This window comes from Echinococcus granulosus (assembly GCF_000524195.1).
Source record: "Echinococcus granulosus chromosome Unknown EG_S00132, whole genome shotgun sequence".
Lineage (NCBI taxonomy): Eukaryota > Metazoa > Platyhelminthes > Cestoda > Cyclophyllidea > Taeniidae > Echinococcus > Echinococcus granulosus.
Genome location: NW_020170512.1, coordinates 66,635 through 87,644, shown reverse-complemented (window position 1 = coordinate 87,644; position 21,010 = coordinate 66,635). Strand labels below are relative to the sequence as shown.

Here is a 21,010-nt window from a genome sequence, read left to right as displayed (position 1 = left end):
TAAAGTAGAGTCGGTAGCGAGAAGTAAAAATCGTCAGGAAAAAGGTGTCAAACGTAAAAATAAAACTAAAAAACGTTAAACTTAATTATAATTCTGTTTTAAAAAGTACATTGCATTGATTTAAAGCGAGCGTGGATCTCGTATGTTTAACCAACAAAATACGCACACGAATTTGTGCAAGATTCAAAAAAGGTTTTTTACAAAGCTAAATAAAAAATAGGCCAAAAAATAGCCTTGACATGTTATTTTGCGAAATATTTTTTCTACAGACTGAGTTTTACAAGTAGTTTTTTTTCGACTGAAGCTAAAAAGAGTTAGACTCTAGCTGCTCGGGATACAAAATGTATGATCTTAAAGAAATGTCGTGTGAGCAAATAATTTCTAGGTGGTAAATGCGCATTCATTGTCTTGAAATAGGATTCTGAAATAAAATTATTTGAATAAAAAGTAGAAAACCTAACCTGCCTAGGTGCTTTTCGCATTATCCTTATCGATATTCTGATATATTAATTACAATGCGTGGCATTTTAGATATTCCTTAAGTCAGGGTCAACTTTTGAAAACCAAGGGTCCATGCCGGAGTGCTCCTGTCCCAGCATCATAGTGTGCGTATGTTACAAAATCTGGCGAGACGTAAATGTTATGTATATTTATAATTATATCTTGTTAAAAGGGCAATGGTGGAGTATGAGTGGACGAGATGTTCTGTTTGTTAGTGAATTGGATGCGATTATGTAATAGGGGCCAACAGTGGTTTGACGAGCTGAAGCTGTATTTTCCTAGAAATTGTGAGGCATGCTAATCAGTTTTTCGTTATTTTTTTTAAAGTGAGTAGCTTCTTGTAGTCTCAGGATCTTAATGGGCAAAATTATTCGTGTAAAGTGAAATACACAAAATCCCCAGATTTACGCAGTAGAACTCGGTTTTTAGCAGATAAGCTCTTCCAAACGTCCTTAGAGCTTTTGTCGGAGAAGATAGAATGTTTATTGTAGTGAGAAGTGAGGCTCCAGACTTGCCAGCTTCTGAAACTTCCGGCCTATTCAGTTACCGCTGAAATGATACGAGTCCGATTTCAACGAAGTTCTCTTCACGGTAATTCGTGTAGGCTTTTCTCCTGGGTTGTGCGTGGAATATGTTTGGTTGTAACTTGCCGAGGTTCACTTATTCGAAGCTGGGATGCCGTCGTTGATCACATTCTTGTCGCCAGATCATCGCCGTTACCTCAGGTTACATAGGTACTTTTGTTTCGAACTAAATATGAGTTGACTGAGTTATAAGTCTATTCGCCATACCAAGGTAATAGCCCGCATAGGGATGCGTCGAAGTACATTGCATTTATTACGTATTAATAGCATTTAGGAATGATTTAATCGCCCCCTCTAGCTTAAAGGATTCTACTTAAGTGACTTGCATAACTTTCTCCAAATTCACTTTTTTTTCTAGCTGACACTGCTATGTTCGGACATCTTCGCCCTGAATCCATTAGTATTTGCAGGCAGGTCTTCCGTCCAATATCTCAGGACGCGCACAACTATCGCAGAAAAACCGCTCTCTACTATTCCACTGGTTTGGGGATTTTTATGCTAGGATTGGGATATGCTGGGGTCCCACTTTATCGCATCTACTGTGCTGTAAATGGTGATTTTTTTTACTGCAGTCTTATAAATGTAGTAGACATTTAGACTTCTCGTCGGTTTTTCAAAATTGCATTCGGTCTTCTGCGTTTTCCTTGTTATTTCTGCTCTGGCTATTTTGCTTTCTAACTCCTTTTGCAAATCAGTGTAGAAGGATGTGTACTTTTATTCTGTAATAGCCTTCCACGCTGCCTGTGGTGAATGATATGCGTTTGGCTTTGTATTAGGCTTCATTTGACTTATACTTAGCCACAGTAACTGACGGCTTCGAAGTTTTTCCTCATTCTGATAACCTCATTGCAAACACTGCATTGTTTCGTATACTTTTATCGACATGTGCACATTTGATTCTTTGTTGATAGCCGTCCTGTGTGGTCTTCATTTGATTATTTTAGCATCATGCTTTTGGGGTTTCTTTGTTATAATACATTTTTCTAGAGTCTCCCAGCTATTCATTCTTATCTTCTCTAGTATTAGTAATTAACCTTCCATATTTCGTGTTAAAGTTGTTCAAGTTTAGAAACATTCATTTGCTTTGTCGAAAAAGGGACGATACTTGTTCAGTATCTAGTAACCTTCAGTCACAGCCGCCGATTTTTGAAAATTGCTTTTTACACCTGTGATGCTCGACACTGGTCATCGCTCTGTCAAGATGAACGACTGGAGGCATGCTATCACAGTGACGCTGGAAGGCTAATTTTTAACAGCTTATCATTTCTGCAAGGCTTCCCCTTTTTTACAGGAATTGTTCTGTATTAGCTTCATATGGTCTTTACTTCGTGTCATGTGCTCCAAGGTTTTTTTAGTTTCCACAATTTCTTGATCATAGCCCTCACTTCTGCTGCTAGGCCTTTGTTATGCCTTCCGATGGAAGTGCGCTTTCTTTAGTCAATCGGGATAGTGTCTCCGTACTGCCACGTGTTCCCACCTGCTGCAATGTTGTCATCCGAAAAACTTTCGCAATTATAGGTTTCACTTCTACCACAAGGTTTCTCAGTAACTTTCATGAAATCACGTTGTTCTGTTTCTAACACCACAGAAAAGTGGAAGGGGCTCAAACACAGATGGCGCTCGTGTCTCAAACGCTGATTTCATCGCGCGGATGAAACCGGTTCGTGAAAGACGCATCACTGTCGAATTCTCTGCCGACACTTATTCACACATGGCATGGAGTTTTAAGCCCTTGCAAAAGCGGGTAGGCTCGTGTTTTATCGAGTTGGAGCATTCTTCTGAAGACTAACTTGCTTTTTCCTGTTCTAGCATTCTCTTTAAATTGTGTTTTTTTAATGTGGTTTTAAACCGCTTTTTTGGACTCAATAGGACTAGTTTAGGGCGGTCTCGCTACCTCTGAATGGCTTATAAAAGTAGGGTTTTCTGTGCATAGTTCTGGTTTTATTTCTCTCCCCCACTTTATATCCATAAAATCGTTATCTCTCTTCCATCTGGATTGTTATCTGTTTCTTTAACCATTACATGCTTTCAGGCTTTCATAGTAAGGGATTTTTCATGGACGATTTTGACTCCCCTATTTAGTGACCTTACTAGGCTGGCGACCAAATAGTTGATGCGGTCTCCTTGCCTCTTGCTGAGTCTCATGTCTTCTAGGCCACTTTGACCCTGGCTTTTTGGAAGAATCGACGAAAATTCCACTACTCACAGGAGGTAATGGGCTTGGGTTACACCCTGTTGCACTGCTGCATATTTAACAAGTGTAAATCGGTCCTCATAAGCAACACTTTGTTTGGACTGCTTCTGTGCATTGACCTACAGGGGAGCAGTGTATAATATGTGGCTAATTTTCACCAAAGCTCTGGAGATATTGGAATTCGGTGGTGGAGGTTTATCTCATCAATTTCGGTGGGATGTGTTTATTACATCTTCCTAGGGAAACTGCAAGAGGCAAACAGGAATGGGAAGTGAGGACTCTAGTGCAGTAGTTCTTTCACTGGGTATTGTAATTGTAGTACGACGAATTAAAGCTTCACGCAGAACAGTGTATCCTGTGGTGAATGTACATTTCATCAGTTCCAATGTTTACGAGGTATTCCGTGAATGACAACGAAGCACGACTGGATTTTGGACATTGTTCGTGTCTCGGATTTATCATTTTTAGAAGTTGCTTCTAGTTCATTATTTATGGAAGGTTTTTTCCCTTGATAAAGGATTTCACCTGTTAAATGGAGGTCATAGGATGTGCTGTTTAGTGGAAGGTCACTGGTCTTTTATTGGCACTGTTTCCCAATCTTTTGCAAATTTTTTTGGTAGTTTCTCTAGTTGTTATCGGTAGGTTTAATGCTGAAATCGGAATTATTTCTGAAGTTTGCCTAATAACTTTAATTGCGATATTTTTCCTGCCGAGAAACCGATTTGATCCTATACATTCAACTCTTACCATATCCAAAAATCTTGAATTATATGAGGTTGCTTGTTTTTCATGAGTAACTTCACCACTTGGGAGTTCATATATATTACCTCAATTTAATTTCAGCTAACGATCGTCCCTGGAGAGACGGCCTTGGCCTTTTATACAGCAAAAAACCCAACATCCAAGCCCATAGTTGGTATCGCAACCTACACGGTATTGCCAATAGAGGCGGCGAAGTATTTTAACAAAATACAGGTAAGATCTAGACAGTAATAAAGCGTTATTTTCCTCTAGTGCTTCTGTTTCGAGGAGCAAAGACTCAATCCAGGGGAGGAGGTCAGTTTGTAACCACTAAATATCATATATACTTATGTGGCATAAGTAAAAAAGCATTATTTTCATCCAAATAGGTGGATTTGCCCGTGTTCTTCTTTCTTGATCCAGAATTTGATGAGGATCCACATTTAATGCGAACTAACAGACTCACTCTACATTACACCTTTTTTGAGGCCAAGAAAGAGAAAATGCTGGTGCCTGGCATCTCAAAACCCATTCTGGAGGATGTCGCCTGATTTTTGTTGATGGGATTACAAGACTTGCCTTTTCTGTGTATTTTTTTCATAACATGCAGATAATTTTATATTTCCAGTTCAATATTTCGTTTTGCTTTACTCTGGAAAATATTTTTGTACTGGTAGTATTTTGCCTGAGATGTAAAGTGTAATTTGCCCATGCTTCAGCTGGTTTCTATAAGGGAAGTCACTGTGAGGTTTCTCTAACACCCTGTGTCGAAAGGAGTATCTTTGACAAGTGAGAAATAAATCGACAAGTCGTTCATTGTTTTTTTGTCGTTTGCAGCGCCCTTTCGATTTGCTGACCTGCTTAGGAAGTCACTGGGACGCAGTGATTAAACGAGCTTATTGCAAACCTCACTCCCATAAACCATTTTGGCCCTAAAAACAGGTAATTAAGTCTGCACCCACCCACCTCGTCTTTATGCCCCAACTGCCTACTCCATTTCTCATGCGATCGTTTAATGCCATTGTCAAACAGATAAGTCACCGCTTGGGGAGGAACTGTCAGGTAATGCGGAGGAGCATTGGGATCAGGCGATATCTCCCCATCCTAGGGTGCGATATGAAGTCTCCTCATTGATAAGTTTTGCAGTTGTATGGAGCAAGTGATGTTGCGTGGTCTTGCAAGATCGAGAATAGCACCATCTTTCAATTGATTCGCTAGTGTGGGAGAAATGTTTTTTGTACTCATTTGAGGTGCATTGAGTCAACCGATCGTGGAGACAGTCGTTTGGTCTTAATCAGGTGACCCACTGTCCCTACAATCCAACAAATATGTCCACTCAAAAATTAAAAAGCCTTGCGGGGATGGAGGGGTGCGTGTATTGAATTGTGCGTTGGGTAACGCTAGCAAGGAATTGTCCAAGGGCAGCCGATGATACATCGGCATAATGATGAAACGCAGGTGTCGGTTCTTATTCGAATTCAATGTCAGCCAACCAGTAATGGGGAGTGCTTGGTGCGCCTTTAAAGTCTCATGTCATCTGTAGATGCACGTGAACGAAGCCCGTTTCCTTAGCTTTCGTGACTTTCACCTCCCAGCTGATGAATTCGCCAACGAATTGCTTTATAATCATTCGCGTAAAATACTACTAAAAGCTGTTCTTGATCTTCCACCAGCTAATAGCTGTACATCATTTTCTACTTTAGCCAGGTGCGAAGAGTCTTCTCCAATGCTATGCGTCTATCTTTAGCTGGCTCACCACTGAGATCAAATTGGTCCAATCTTATCCAAATTCAATACAACAAATTTTAGAGAAGCTTCTGCAGCTTCGTTGTCAAGTTAACTGTGTCCGTAAAGCAAACCAGCTCGAGGCATATCAACCGCCATGGGATTCAGCCGATAGTTTATGCGATGGAGTGGGTTAAAAATTTGAGAAAAAAGGGTAGCTGACGATAAGGGCTACTGTGCCGATAGCCTAAATCATAGCTATCTTTGCTGTGCAATCCATGAATATAAAAAAAATCATGCATTTGACAGGTCTTTACAAGTTACAAGAGTTTATTTCACTAAGCTGTACCGAAAATCATACGGCCTCTTTTGTAACAAATCGTCAGTAAGTAGTAATTTCAGAGTTTCTTCTATCCACACTAATTGATGCATTTGTTATCCTGGTCTCGATTTTTGTTGGAAGGACAGACTCAAATGCGACAATAAGCTTCGATATGGTAGATATTCGAACGGTGCCAACGCCTGCGCGGCAAATTTTTCAATGCATACAATAAAATGCGCCATATATACCTGTAGGAGTGTCTCACCTAGTAAATCTGATTGGATAAATTAGCTTCTCCACTAAATGCTCTGTAAGGTGGTGACTATTTTGGTTAAAATCTGCGTCGCATTCGTGATTATGTGTTGACTGATGGCCTGAAATACTTTGGTATTTAGCTAAACTGTTCCTTTTGGACAAGGCCACCTAACACTTATTCCGACTTGAGGAGGATTGTATTACTTGCATTACTAATTAAACAAATACTTCACTTTAACAGGCACGATTTCAGCATCTGTCTACGTGGAAAGCTGACTACTACAGTCCATATCTTTTGCTGCCGCATGTAATTTTCTTCCCCCGACCGGGAACATTCTTACTCATCTAGTCTTCATCACAACACTATTTGGTGCGGCCATGGGCTATCACAGATTTATTACGACAACATGTTGAGTGTTTGAGAAGTCAGCCTTGAATTAGAAAATCAGTGCGCCATGTATGCGACATTAGCAGCGAACACGTTAAAGCCCTTTAAATGCGTTGTTTTACTAAAATCAGTTTGGCCGACATCTCCATTGACAAATACCGCCCTCTTAGTTTTTGGTGGGAATTATAATTTTCAAAATATCGAGGTGCCATATCTGAGGAATTGAATAGAAATACATTCGCTCACGCTCCACAGTGCGTTGGCAGACGGCTTGTTAGTGGACAGCGCTTTGGGGAACCTGTCAATGGAATGTCTGACCCAGTAGTGCTTCAAGTTAACCATCACAGATTTATTCGCCGCAGCAGCAGGCGATGCAGTTTTTGGTGCCTTTGAAGAGGCAGAGCTACGTCGTCTCACAAGGTTGCTCCACATGCCGACACCGCATTGCGTGATTAGTCTGCCTTTGTATTTTCTTTTAGGGTCATTTAATTGCTGAGATGTTGGAAAATCTTTTGTCGATTAAGTGGAGATTAAGGGACAAATTTATCAGTGTTGTTTACCTGATTGATTTGACGAATATAGTGGCGACTATCATTAAATGGGATCTGTATTTCCTTTTAACACACCACCTGTTACATTTGCGCAAATTTGATTGAAATAATGCATGAAATGCGACTTCTTCGCAGAAAGTTGTCTGCATGGTTGTTCAAACGCACGCACGTCTGCCTCGGTCCCGACTGGTCTTGAAGTGATTTCCATGCATGAGCATTATAGTCATGGAAGTGCTTTGTTTTACTTTTTGAAGTACACGTCACTAATTACAAAATATCGTTTCTCTCCACAGGTAAGCAGTGTCTGATAGAAGTCCATTTGAAAAACTATGCTCAAGGATAGACAATACTTTTGTCCGGACGTATTCCGAATGTAAGTAAATTTTGGTTGGAATAGTCTAACCACCCCAGAGGGTAATGAAAAAGGCTCCCTTGGTGGGATAAAACACTGCCACAAATAGCTCTCTTGTTGTAACATGAGAACCCAATTGCAAAAGTCTAGGTTAATCAAAAAGCGGTACTTCACGGCCGAATACGGCCATTTAGGAGGTCATGCCATTTACTGGGATTCTGGTAACTCATGAGGCTGCATTTGATGATTTAATCATGATGCTCGAATGACTGCCTTGAGTGCTGCCGACGACCAAAACATGCGTACAAGGGTACCAACACCTCTCTCCTGGGGCGTTCTTACGGAACCACATCTCTTGTCCTCTTTTCCAACAGCCGGTGTAGGTAACATTGGTGCTGCGTTTCTCTGTGAAAGAATGAATGTTTCAGGTAGCACACCCTTTGGTAGTCGCAGCTTTTCTATGGTGGTCCCATAAGTGGTCACTTCCATGTCCAATTATCGCGCTGAGATTGGACAAACCCATCTAGATACATATTTGAAAAGTAAAATGAATAAATAAAGTCTGTTTCCACATGTCATTCGTCTACAAAACTTAAGCGGATAAAATGGATCTTCCTATTAGAATAGTTCATCACTGGTAACAGCAGCATTCTCTCGAATCCACCAGCTCATGAGAAGAATCAGTGTTGTTTTTCGTAAGAGAATAGACCTTAAGAAGTACCATTTGGAGACCAGAAATTTTAGGCAAACACGATTTTAATAGTGCCACAACAAATTAATATCCACAAACTGTGAATGCTTGTCGAATCCCAAAGTTGCCTCTCGATTAAACACTCAACCTTTAATCTTAAACAAGAAGTGCTATTTTCCATCTAAAAATGACGAAGCACCTGAGTTAATGGGATCAGAAGCATAAAACCTTCTGACAATGCTAATGATTTCAGCAAAAATTCTCCTGTTTCTAATAAATGTAAAAGCTCCGTTTGCTTAAGCTCGTGTTATTTACTTCTACCAATGTATTAGATAATGTGTTGTGTTCAGGTAAATAAATTTGACCTGATCTTTGTGACTAGCCTCCTCCACCTCCTGTATGTCTACGATCAACTGTACTGCGTCCGTCGGTGCGCCTCACCGACGAAGCAGGACAGAGGCCCACCAATTAGTGAGAAGTGAGGATCCAAGGGCCATTGACTATGTAACGTGTGTGGAATACTGATTACCTCACCAATAACAACAACGCTGCAATTCAGAATTGGAGGAGCCTTCACGCCGGTCAAATTCATTATCGCCGTCGTCGTTGCCGTTACTGTCACTGTCCTCACCGATTCTGCCAACACCTACACCACCCCCATCGCCAACTTCCACGAGTAGGCGCTTTTTTAATCCTTCGTCCATCCTTTCTGCCTGCCTTCTCCTCATTGCTATCCTCATCTATCCAATGTGGATCCATTCTCTTCCATCTGAACGTGCAGGTGGATGAAATAGTCGAAGACACCTCTGCCTATTCACTTTTCCTGGTGAAGAAGACGAGACACTGTTGATATAACCAGATCGTCAGTGCGGTGGGAAGAAACTGCCTCCGAGTTTGCTACAATTTGTTGTGGAGAATCAAGACTCCGATTAGCAAAGAGACCACTCTTCGTATGCCTTTTCGAAGAAGAAAACAACTTCTTTTATGGAATTGCAGATTCTCTGTCGAATCAAGACACAAAAAGCCATGGCAACAATATGGGTGAATGAACATCTCTTTATCTATCTTCACTTTCCTCTCGGCCCATTCCGCACCTTGACAGAAATGCGGCACTCATTGTGGCTAGTCAATGCATGCCGGGTATTAAACCAGCTTTTTGCTTTTAACTAGAACAAAACTTTGAATATCATCCTCAGCTGAAGCAGTATTTCAGTGGGAAAGAGTGTGAATGTGACGAAATCTGGATGCATTATTTCATTTCTAAATTCAAAAGATCATCGTATCCATGTAATCATGCAGAATCACCACCATCAGGAAAGAAATTTGGTTTATTTCTTCGGACAAAGCGTTCATAAGTGTTTTCCATCGCAAAAGTACTGTTAATTGTATGGATTTTCTGCCCATTTTTTTGCAAATGACAGTGCTGGCTATGCCAGTCATGGTGTGCAGGGACCGCGTCTTTACCTGGGAACGAAACAGTCAAATTCGTTCCTTGAGGATAGTCAAGTTTTTCTCCGAATGGCTGAAAACCTTGCACGACTCACCACAATTAATGTACATGGTGACAAATGGGATGGGAGACATTGCCATATTTCTGTTACATAATGGGTATCCATAGCTTCCTGAATGAGTATATCAGTACCGGTAATAGAGTAAAGCTGAGTCCCAGAATGGTTCAGTGCTGCTGACAAATCCACCCATGACAAAGCATTGGTTGGACGCTGAGATAGGTAAATAAAGGTAGTAGATAGGGACGATGGTGAAAATTGGCAGCAATTAATATTCTCCTTTCTTTAAAACGAGGCTGCTGATTAAAGTGGGATAAAATGATGCAAAGAACTGTCGCGTACCACGGGCGGTGTAGTCCGAAGGCTGCGACCACCTTGTCAAATGTAGTGATGCTTCTTACGGCGCAGAGACAGTACAAGCCCGCATCATGCGACAACCTTGACTCGTCAAGATGCAAATCTACAACCTTGACATTGTCACGAGACGAATAAAGTACACAAACAAGACTTCTACCAATAATTTACTGCACCAACTTTGGAGTAGCATAGGCAAGTTATAAAATGTCGAAAGATCACAACAATGTTTGCACGTAAGCAATGAGTAACAATTAATTCCCTAAAATATTGCAGTTTCAAATCAGGAGGTTATTACTGAATCGATGTGCCGATGCGAAATTAAACTGGAATTCTGTGTGTAAGACTTCCACAAACACCGGCTATAAATGTAAAGATTAATTTTATTTAAGTTGTGTTAAATCTACCAATGAAAATTTGGTTTACTTAGAATTTTGCTTTGAATTGGAGGCGAATTATAAATGCTTAGAAAAAGCTAGATTAAATGCAAATTCTAGAGGTCCCTTTACTGTTAACCCAATCAATCAGAATATCCCAACATCTCACCATATCTTGATGGTGGATAAAGTGTAGAAGGATTAAAGTTATTCTACCAAAGTATGATTTTAATCCCACCCATTCGGAGAGCCGTAGAACACAAATTTATTGCTAAGTTCTGCTTGTAGGAATTCCGCGGCTGTGGTAATTCACATGAATGCTTCCAGCCAATGGTGACATCATTCAACGAATTGTCTTTAAATTGCCAGCAAGCAGAATCTTGTTTAGCCATAGCTAAATTTTAACTTTTCAGGAGGAATATATCTGCTTTAACTGCTTAGTTCTTCAGCGACTTGCTACAGGAGGCTTAAAAGGGCGCTCACTTCCGGCATGTTCCCAATTCTCACTAATGGTGCGGGATCACATTTTAAATGAATAAATTATACATTAAATGACAAATGATCGCTGCTACCGTTGCCGTCAATATTGAGGACTTCTGACAAATTTTACATCATGAATCTCCACCTATTAGGAGTATTTTTTGACTCGATATGAAATTTCGCAACTTGCGCTCCTGTCTCATGATAGACATTACTTCCTAGGAAGACTTGCTCCAGTCGAAGCAACGACCGCATTCATTTCTACGGTTGTCTGTGACTCGAGGACTTCCTATAATCTTCAACTATAGGAAAATCCAAGAGCAACATTTTAAGAAAAAGGAGAAAATCATTTGGAAAAATGGCATTTAATTGTAAATATTTTAATTACTCGAGTAATTTGGTTTCCGTAGGCTCTACTAAAATCTTGGTGTCACAGACATCTGCAAACGTCGATACCTTTGTAAAGTGGTAAATGGGTCTGTGTAGTTGTATACTATGGAATACATTTGGCGATAGCTAAACTGTCACGCCTTTCTAAGTGTCTTGCGTAAAGCTCCTAATCAGATGTTTTGTACTTAAAGGCCGGTAAACACATCGCTCGCTGTTTTTTTTTCGAAACTCAAAAAAACATTCCCTGAGTACATACGTCCTTGAAGTTTAACGAGTAGAGGGGACAGGCTTTTCAATATCAAAATCAAAATACCAAAATTTGCTCACGTGAAGCAGCCCATCGAATTAGAAAGTACATTTCCTCAGTCCCAGTTTGGGCAAAAAAAAAACGTGCGAAAAGTAAACAAACGTGCACGCGCACATGCACACAGTCATATCTTTGCAAGGCGGGTGTGTGTCGGGACATGTGAGCTCGCCATCCATCCCCGTATCCGTGTCACGTGATCCCGTGGGGGCTATTTAACCGCGCGGCGGGACACGGCAAGGCATGTGGACACCGCGTCGATGCAAGAATGGACTCCGCGCTTAGCATTTCCCACATGCTCTGCTGGATTATTGTCAAGGCTCTGGTCATTCCCAATCCTAAATGCAAGTTGTTTTCTGGTTTTATTTAATTTATTCAAGGACTTTTTTAGCCATCTTGACAACTTAACTAACCCGAATTTTAAGTGATCATTTGAAAAGTTACTACTGAACATGGGGCCGAATTTCTAACCATTCAATTTATTAGTGATATTTGGAACTAACTAGCAAAATGCATTATGGGCAGAATTCAAAAATTTTATTTAAAATTTAGTACGAAGAGTAGGTTTTTTTCACATACCCTCCATGACACCGTTAAGTGGGCAATTTTTTGGATTTGTTACCAGACACGCTTGAAGTCAGAGAAGACAGTCCTTTCGAGGTGTACGAACACTTCCATGGAAATGTCACGGTATGTCTTTAAAAGTTGGTTGTTTTCTAAGGTTTAGGAAAATAGCTTGAGCATTCAATGTTGAGATCGTGTACTAAGTAGTCTCCGGTTGGCCCTTTTAACACAAGAAACGGTAGAAAATACTGGCGGTTTTAGTGTCATCTATCTCACAAAGAACATTGGCCCTTTTTTATACAAATTCCATCCTTAAAAGCAAAATTTGTATCCATTTATGCATTCCAAATGGACTATCTGTGTTGGCTGCCGAAAAAATGAATTTCCATAGACATTGAAAACTACTAGGTCAATGCACGTGGTCAATGAAGTTAACATTGTTGGAACAGGAATGAATGGTATTATTTTGGAAAATCTGTGGCTGGAGAGAAAACATTAGTCTCTTCAATTAACCCTGGAAACGCAAATTTGTCAGCGACAAATATGTCCACTTTTGATGGATATGATAGTCTATTTATTAAAAAGAATTGAAAGATCCACGCAAACGACCAAATTTAGTAGAAAACACCCTTCAGTTATTTACGCACTTTTTGGGACTTTTTAAAGGTAATCTGGATTATGTGATCCTCGATGGATCTTTGAAATAGCCCTGAAACCGCGTCAGCAGCAGGAAAGTATGCTTGAACATGTTCAAGCAAGAGCACAAGATGCTGGCATGACCCATGAGAATCACTTCGTGACAGAGAATTACTAGGCCTGCCCTGGGAACAATAATTTGCCAGTTCAATTACGTGATCAACAGAAAAAGCAAGAGCCACGTGAAAATTAGAAAAATGCAGATAAATTGCGTAGAACGAGATCAAATGACTGGTAGTCGATTGACTTTCCCAGTCATAAGGTTGATAGATATGAATACTCAAAAGTGAATCGAAAGGTCCAGTTTATTACACATATTTTCGTGAGAATCGGAAATACTATCCGTTTAAGATTTCGAAGCACCAAACATAGCTGCTAGTCTACAGCCTCTATCATCTCAAGGATTCTTAAATCATCAACGTAGCATGGACTGTAATGTAAAGCTTAAGATTAATACAAAGAATGCAATGTCATCCCAAAAGTTCGAGAAAAGTATGGAAACAATTCACTAGGAAGTAGGGAAAATATTATCGGTTAAGACTAAATTCCTCAAATGGTTTTCCTTATCTAAAATATTAAATCCAAAAAGGAAAATTAAGGAGGGAGGCTTCGAAATTCAAATTTAATTTGGATGGCTAGAATTTTGCTTCAGAGACAATTAGAAGGTTGAGCGAAGAAATTTTTCTTGGTATTGCTTAAAAGTCAGCACTTCTAAAGGTTGAACTTAAACATCAGCCCAATCCGATCCATTGCCCTTCCCTATCGAGTGACGGGCTAAATGCGCACAACCCTTTCACAAACGATATCTTCTCTGAGAACCAAGATTACACTTAGTTCATCACACCTCCCTTTCCACCTCACTTCCATTTCCAAAATGCCCTTTCCATTTCCCGTATGACTGCCTCATGCTCATCCCACGAAACAATTTCAATCACCTTGGGTCTGGACAAATTGAGGAGGAATGCAAACGACAACCACGGTGATGGTAGTAATGATAGTGACGATGATAAGGCAGCATATCTTCCTCCTCTCCTACGGTGTAAATCTTCCCACAAATAAGTTTTGCGACAATATGCAGCCCCACGTAGTCTTGTAAAAACGCTAAATGAAATTTCTTCCACCCTCTCGACCAGTCTCTGCTGCACCTCAACAAGAAGTTCGTCCTGCATACCTGCCACCCGCATTGAATAGAGTAGGTAGACCTCACGCACAATTGTTGGCAGGCCTCCAGCAACTCGGCACCACTCCGCGTTAACAAGTCCGTCTGCACTCCACCACACACACGCACACACACACACACAAGGCATACCCACACTTCTGGTGGTGGGGTGCCGCCATGGAAGTGTGCGGTAGTGAATGCATTGCCTCAGGGTCACCAACTAATGCTCCAACACAAGCCATTTGCCATTCCAACTCCCAATCACGACGGTCAGGAAACAATCCAAAACACACTGCTCCCCTTTACAGTGAGTGTGCAGATAACGATGAACAACAAATTGGTCGGCCTTGAAGCTCATGCCCTCCCTTACTGCATGCATAGCGCGTGACCCCCACTTGCCAGCTAGCCTCCACGACCCTCTCGCTTGATCTAGGCAGACTAATTATTGTACCACCGATCTCGCAGTAAACGTTACGGAAAGTTACTCTTGACAATAGATATTTTCAAAATATCCTGCCCAAAAGTAACAAGCAATTCTCCATTGCCTCAGTCCAGTGGCTCTATCCCTGGGTGATTCACCACGAAAGTAACACGTTTTCAAGCACTTCATTCTGCCAAGTTCCACACAACAATGTACACGGGAAACTCCTGCAACCTCAATTCCACTCTGCTGTTTGCTGTCATCACATTGACCAGTTCCAACTACCACTATGATAGGAGGGAGTATTAGGGAGGACAGTAGACACAAGTGTACCGATAGACTGACAAATGCATGCTTTGCAAAATGTGCATGTAAACAATCTCATATCTATCACAAGTGTCTGGAAGTTAAGCTTCCATAAATCATCGTGACAGGCTAAAATACAATTCTATCGCAAGTCTTTGAGACCGCGGCCAGACATAACATTAACCACTGCAATTTCAAATAATCTATTCTCATTACACACTCATCACAAAAATGACTTGCGCTATTTCAAGGAGATTCTCGTCTAATACGAATAGTTATTTTATCTTTAGTCTGCCACCCGTTTTACATGCTCGCTATCAACATCACATGCGTGGCGCCTGAGTTCCCCAGCTGAAATATGTGCTAATGATATGTGAAATGCAGTACCCAACTCTTTCTGACAACTGACCACAGCACAATAAAAGTAGCCTAGAGTGAACATGGGCTCAAAAAGGACTGCAATTGTTAGATTCCACCTGATTGGTTTTCCTTTGAGACATCGGCAGAGAACTCATTAATAACCTGCAATAGTACTTCCCGAAACCAGAACCTGAAAAGATTATTCTCGAAAGGACTGAATACATTTTTGATGACTCTGCTCAAAACTAAGCTGCGATGACAACTAAACATAATCCGAAGTAGCCACATTCCCGATTTGTTAACCCTGCCTCTAAAGGCTTCATCAGGGCAGTAGATTCAATATGCTCGGTCCTTTTTCCTTCTCCTGTTTCAGTACCAGAGTCACCATCTTACTCACCAGGTCTTCGTCACCGGAATCCTTCAGTGAGTGTTCGCCACCAAAACTTTCTGCGCAAAGCCAGAAACTCAAATTTGCAACGACTGGAGGGATGATGCGGGCACGTTTCTCGCATCTTGAAGAAGGCGAGTGAGCGTGCTAAAGCCGTGTAGAAATAGTGGACTCCAGAAGGAGTGGTGTTTGCGCTTTCATTCGCGGTGCTCCCAGATACAGAATGTCCACGATCACAAACACATAAAAACACGGTCTATTGTTAAGTACAAAGTAGCAGGTTTCTCACCGTCTTCGACGGAGGATAACTGCACGACCAACTAGGCAAGCCGGAACATTCCAGAACCTCGGAACCTCCAGAATTAGTCCTGGTTAATCAAGAAAAAAACAAATGCAGAATGACAACTTAGAAATTAAAAACGACAGTTCTTCAAAGATAACCTAGCAAGGCCTACAAAACCATAAGTTAACAAGTACTGTTGTAGCATAAATAAATACTTCCCGAAAATTCTGCTATCAATCTAACCACAGATCTGGGATATTCAGAATAAAAAATAAACAACTACCCCTACCGGAAGGGTAGGCGGTTGCGAGGTTTGTCGAAGGGACTAGCACCAACTTTTCCCAAAACGTCGCCTGAAACAGACCAAGCTGGTGCATCTTTATTGAGTAGAAGAATCCCACTTTTAAACACGCTTTCAAAACACGAAATCCCTGACAAGTGAAAAACTTTAATCAAAATACTAAAGTGACCCCTTACTCAAGTCAACCATACTAAGTAGTATCCTGCTCTAGACTCAGTTTATTGTAACTGAACAAAAACGCTGGACAGCAAGGATGCTTCTTGCCGACTTCCACCTTTCTAAATTATGGCATTAGAATCAGAAGGACCATACGTATTCACTTGATCGCTGATATGCATTAAGACTCGATTGAGGCCACACAGATTGCAACCCTTGGCAAATTCCAATAAGCAAATCAACCTACAATGTTATCAACCCAACAATAAAGACACCTTTCGACTGTTAGTGGATTTTGGCTATACTTCGTCCCCATTTCGCGAATCAGATTGTCATACCAAGGTCTCAAGTAACGCAACTTTCCTTTAGAGACTCGGAAAAGGCTAGAGCCTTTTTAAGAGTCCCTACGCATGAAATTAGGACAACCTCATCCGCAACAGCCATCCCACACCTTGGGAGCGCTACCCCGAGGCGCCCAGTGATCAAAAGGGCATTTAGCCACTGCTCTTCAGAGGTCGCGCAATATTAATCCCATGCAGTAAAACAAACGAATCAGTGAAATTAATTTTGCCATCTAGTAGTAAAATCGCGAAGTGTCGAAGTCTGCTAATAAAAAAACACATTATTTTAGTTTTGAAGGTGCAACTGCATCTCTGTTAGTAAAGAATAGCACATTGGGAAGACTTTTAAGAGTGACTTGGTTTGGAATGATATTAAAGCCTTTTTTTAGAGTAGCAAAAGTAAACTCAGCAAGTGCTCGACATCACAGGCTGCGTTATTACCCAATATTTAAATATCTGTTTGTAAAACAAATTATGCATAAGTCCCATTATTTCCCACAATTTATTCCAGAGTAGTGAAAATGATTATGCAACTTACGAATAACTTTGTTAAAAACACACTTTTTATAAAACAGGCAAACCCAAAAATTATGCAAAATAGCTAACGGGTTTTTGCACGCTGTGCACTCAGATTGACTATCTGTCATAAGTGGTCATCAAAAAATAAAAATAAGTATACAATTGGAATTGGAATAACGAAGGGTGGTGGAGGGGAAGAACCAGAAAGTGATGTCAACTTATACGCTCGAGCATGGCTGGGATGGAAGAAGACACGCCGAATATAAGAGAAGTTGGCTTGTGGGTAATTCGAGTCTGAAGGCCAAAAAATGAGATCCTTTACTGCTTCGTTCTGCGCACTTTGCCAGTGCCGAACTCTAAGGCGTAGAGAAGACTTTCGCATGTGCCCCGATGCGTAAAACCACTGCTCACTATCGCCATGTTCCGACGCTTTAAGGGATGAAAGCATTTATGTCCTGATTAGCACAAAATTGTCCGAATGAACACTGTTAATTAACTACCGTGTCCAATTGTGTGACTATGATGTCATTTAAATCACTTTTAAATCCGCGCTTTTGGAAATTTCTATAATGTTCTCCCTTTAGAAAATGCATTCCTACTATTTAAACTACTACCCAGGTAACTAAACTTACTTTTAGGCCAGTAAATAGACAGACCATTGAAATTCCTTGTCAGCGATATCCCTGGTGATGTTGTTATGTACTAAATTGTGCAAAAGTGTCACAAATACTAAACTTTGATGTGGTGTAATTCAAAGGGAACTCCTCGATATACTCACCCGAATGGGTCCATCAAAGAGAAATATGAGGTTTACTCCATTTTTGCCAACTATATATGGTTCAATCCTTTGCACACCAGTGCGAGCATTATGGTCTGAAACAAAAAAAATATTTAAATTGCATTCATAGTTGACGTTGGATCCTGACCTAGGAATTGTACATCTCCCTTTTTTAGAAGTACTCTTCCATTCAGTTAAGTCAAGTAGCTTCAAGTATTTTATATTTATACATAAATGTAAGAACCCTCAAAACGGCATATTTCGGAAGAACTTCTTATAGTAACATTTTAGTGAATGTAGACGGCAAATACAACCATTGATGGTTGTAAATAATTCCTCCCATGATTCTTACAATAAACCTCTTTAGTTTTCTCAAATATATATAGACATCCTAAAATTTATGAAAATTTAACGTAACGGGAAGTGAATATTTACCACCGCCTAGACACACGTAGGTCAAAAGGTGCCGAAAATTGTCACTTATAGATTCAGAATTCCTCCGACGACACCGTTTCAGTCAAAAAGCATGGAACGAATTTTAAACGGACTTATTTTTCTCAGGTTTTTAAACTTGCAGACATGAGAAATAAGCTGAGGCAACTGCACTCCTCCTGATGCAACTTGATATGGGTGATAAGCGTAACTGGTTCGAATAGCATTTGGTAGTTTTCACGCGAATGTGGCGTGATTTTTAAGCATCTCTCCCACTTTATCCGCAACAATGTATTTTAGTGCTATTTACAATTCACGTACCTGCTCAGCTCAAAACACACTTAAAAATAATATAGGCAGAAGTGGTTACGTGAGTCTCGGCGTTTCCCTTTTACGAAATCAATTTAGCTTCACTTTCATTGACTCCACCAATCGGATGCGCCAAGAATTTTATCTTCGTTGTCCTTTTGTTATGGCGTTATTGACCTGGACAGCTGTCCCAATCTTCCAAGATGATTTAGCGCCAATAAAACATCTCTTGGTAGCTATTTAATATCAACCTTGACAATGTATAACTAAGTGGCTTCAGCGAAGATTGCAATTACGCACCTCCAAAATACTCCACAGATTCTACTGGTCTAAGTTTGTAAAAGAGGCTAGAGGTCAATACAATGATTTACCAACTGACAAAGTATCATGGATTTGGTGGAATACCTAGAAGAGGTAATAAGGCCTTGCAGATGTTTGTACAGTATTTGGTGGACCATTACTCTTCCACATATCGACTTCCATACCGATAATGTGGAGCCGTGCTTCCCATAATAAAGAGCCTTCCAGACTCCTAAGCCTTACAATATCTTTCAGTTAAATCGAGAGCTACTTCGAATGCAGCCAGGGGATATATTTTGCACCTTCTTCTTCGCTGCCACAAGTGAATCAAAGAAACCATACATGTCCGCTCTGGATGTCTGAAGCTTCGGAGACTCATGACGGAAAATCATGGAAACGATTAGAAAATGGTCCTAATTTCAAATTCTATTTCATGAAAAGACTCGTTAAAAATAAGTTGTGTCATCCATGAAAGAGCCGCTTACAGTATTCTTACGGAAATGATGAACAGTGCGTCAAGTTCGAGCGACCGCTGCCTTCCTACGTTTTAAATAAATAAGACTAATCAAGACAGGTAGCTAGAGGGCACTAAAATGATGGCGAAAATGAGATGGAGGTAGGTTTGCTCACGAGGAAATTTTACTACAAAGAGCAGTTTGCGCATCAAGCTCAATCACGTTGAGGTAGTTTCCCAACGGACGACATGACAATTGATCTCATCGAAGTCTACAAGATATACCGAGACAATCGAATCCAGAAGTTTTCCACACAATGGGGACCACCCTTGTAGATAGGGGATAAAGAAGTGTAATTAATGTAAGAGCCAAAGTGAAGATCAAAGCAACATCGAGATTATGCTGTCCTTGACTTCAAGTTTTTATTTGCAAGTTACCCCAATTCAGGCGTCTGCTATAGCATTACTTAAGAGAAAGTTAAGGAAACTGGGTTTTTGGGCAAACATTTGAGTTAACATTTTACCATTCCCTTATTAAAAGTTACATAGCTAAAACGAAAGTGACTTAATGAATATTTTAATTTTGCTGAATGAATGTACAACAGATGTATTATGCACCAAATACAAATGCTTGTACAATTTCATTTATCTTTACCAGAAAACCACTAGATTTTTGTCATTAAACATCCGATTTTAAAATGGCCGCTCATTAAAAGATAGAAATGCTTACGTTTGATGTTTTCCAATTCTGCCTCTTGAGAGAAAGTTAAGACAATAGGCCGAACACTTAAATTCTCCGGAAATACAACTGCAAAAGCACTTCGTTCAAGTAACCGTCCCGATATGTGAAGCCATCGGCTCTCTATGGAAAAAAACTTCGAAAATAAGTTCCTGTCAAGCTGTGAATGATCTCATTGAAGCCAATTTTAAAATTCATCGCAAACAGTAATTATTGTTTTGCAATGACAAAGTTGTGAAACCGCACTGAGATTTCATTTTTTTACGAATTAAATGAGAGATGGTTTCTGTCTTAGTCGCTTCCATATCACAAATCGCTATCTTTATCTGATGTACACGTAAGCCACAACTTACCTGAAAATGTTTGGACGCAAAAATCAGGTGGACGACAGGGTGAGGTATTCGATCCAACTCGAGCCCTCGGATGGGAGTCGAGAAGCTTAAAATTTGTGGAAGAAGAATGCGGCATTGCAAACCTTTCAGTTCTTCTGTGCATCAAAAATGTCCCTATTGTAAAACTACCTAGTATACGTGTTACTGAATGTTAGAGAAAGTGGTCCTTTTAACCGAGCGGTAAAAACCATCTACTTTAAATTGCAGGGACAAAAGTGTCGAAGGTGCTCCTCATTTACGAGAAGTATTTGCCAAGGCCGAAATTCCTGTGTACATTCTTGTGTGGAATTTAGCAGAGGTGCGGTAGCAGAACGCGATGCTCAGAATGAGGGGGTTGAAAACGTGTACTTTCATGGTGAATCACTCAGGGGATAGAGCCATTGGGCTGAGACAGA

At 40.4% G+C, this 21,010-nt stretch overlaps 3 protein-coding genes across 3 annotated transcripts; 2 read left to right on the top strand and 1 right to left on the bottom strand. All coding sequences in view use genetic code 11, as the record gives it.

Moving 5' to 3' along the window:
• Positions 1-573: 573 nt before the first annotated feature.
• EGR_09108 (Cytochrome c oxidase assembly protein COX11) lies at positions 574-4,571 on the top strand (the record flags this gene model as incomplete). The annotated part of the gene is made up of 6 exons (XM_024498357.1): positions 574-613; positions 1,444-1,631; positions 2,674-2,829; positions 4,123-4,254; positions 4,294-4,335; positions 4,410-4,571. The coding sequence occupies 6 exons, from the start codon at positions 574-576 to the stop codon at positions 4,569-4,571; spliced, it is 720 nt and encodes a 239-aa protein (XP_024347224.1).
• Positions 4,572-7,878: 3,307 nt separating this feature from the next.
• On the top strand, positions 7,879-8,984 carry EGR_09107 (hypothetical protein; the record flags this gene model as incomplete). The annotated part of the gene is made up of 3 exons (XM_024498356.1): positions 7,879-7,992; positions 8,655-8,782; positions 8,864-8,984. The coding sequence occupies 3 exons, from the start codon at positions 7,879-7,881 to the stop codon at positions 8,982-8,984; spliced, it is 363 nt and encodes a 120-aa protein (XP_024347223.1).
• Positions 8,985-15,896: 6,912 nt separating this feature from the next.
• On the bottom strand, positions 15,897-20,718 carry EGR_09106 (hypothetical protein; the record flags this gene model as incomplete). Its single annotated transcript, XM_024498355.1, has 7 exons — positions 15,897-15,979; positions 16,184-16,340; positions 17,372-17,640; positions 17,844-17,913; positions 17,990-18,084; positions 20,215-20,346; positions 20,577-20,718. 7 exons carry the CDS (start codon positions 20,716-20,718, stop codon positions 15,897-15,899), a joined length of 948 nt encoding a protein of 315 aa, XP_024347222.1.
• Between the last annotated feature and the right edge of the window lie 292 nt (positions 20,719-21,010).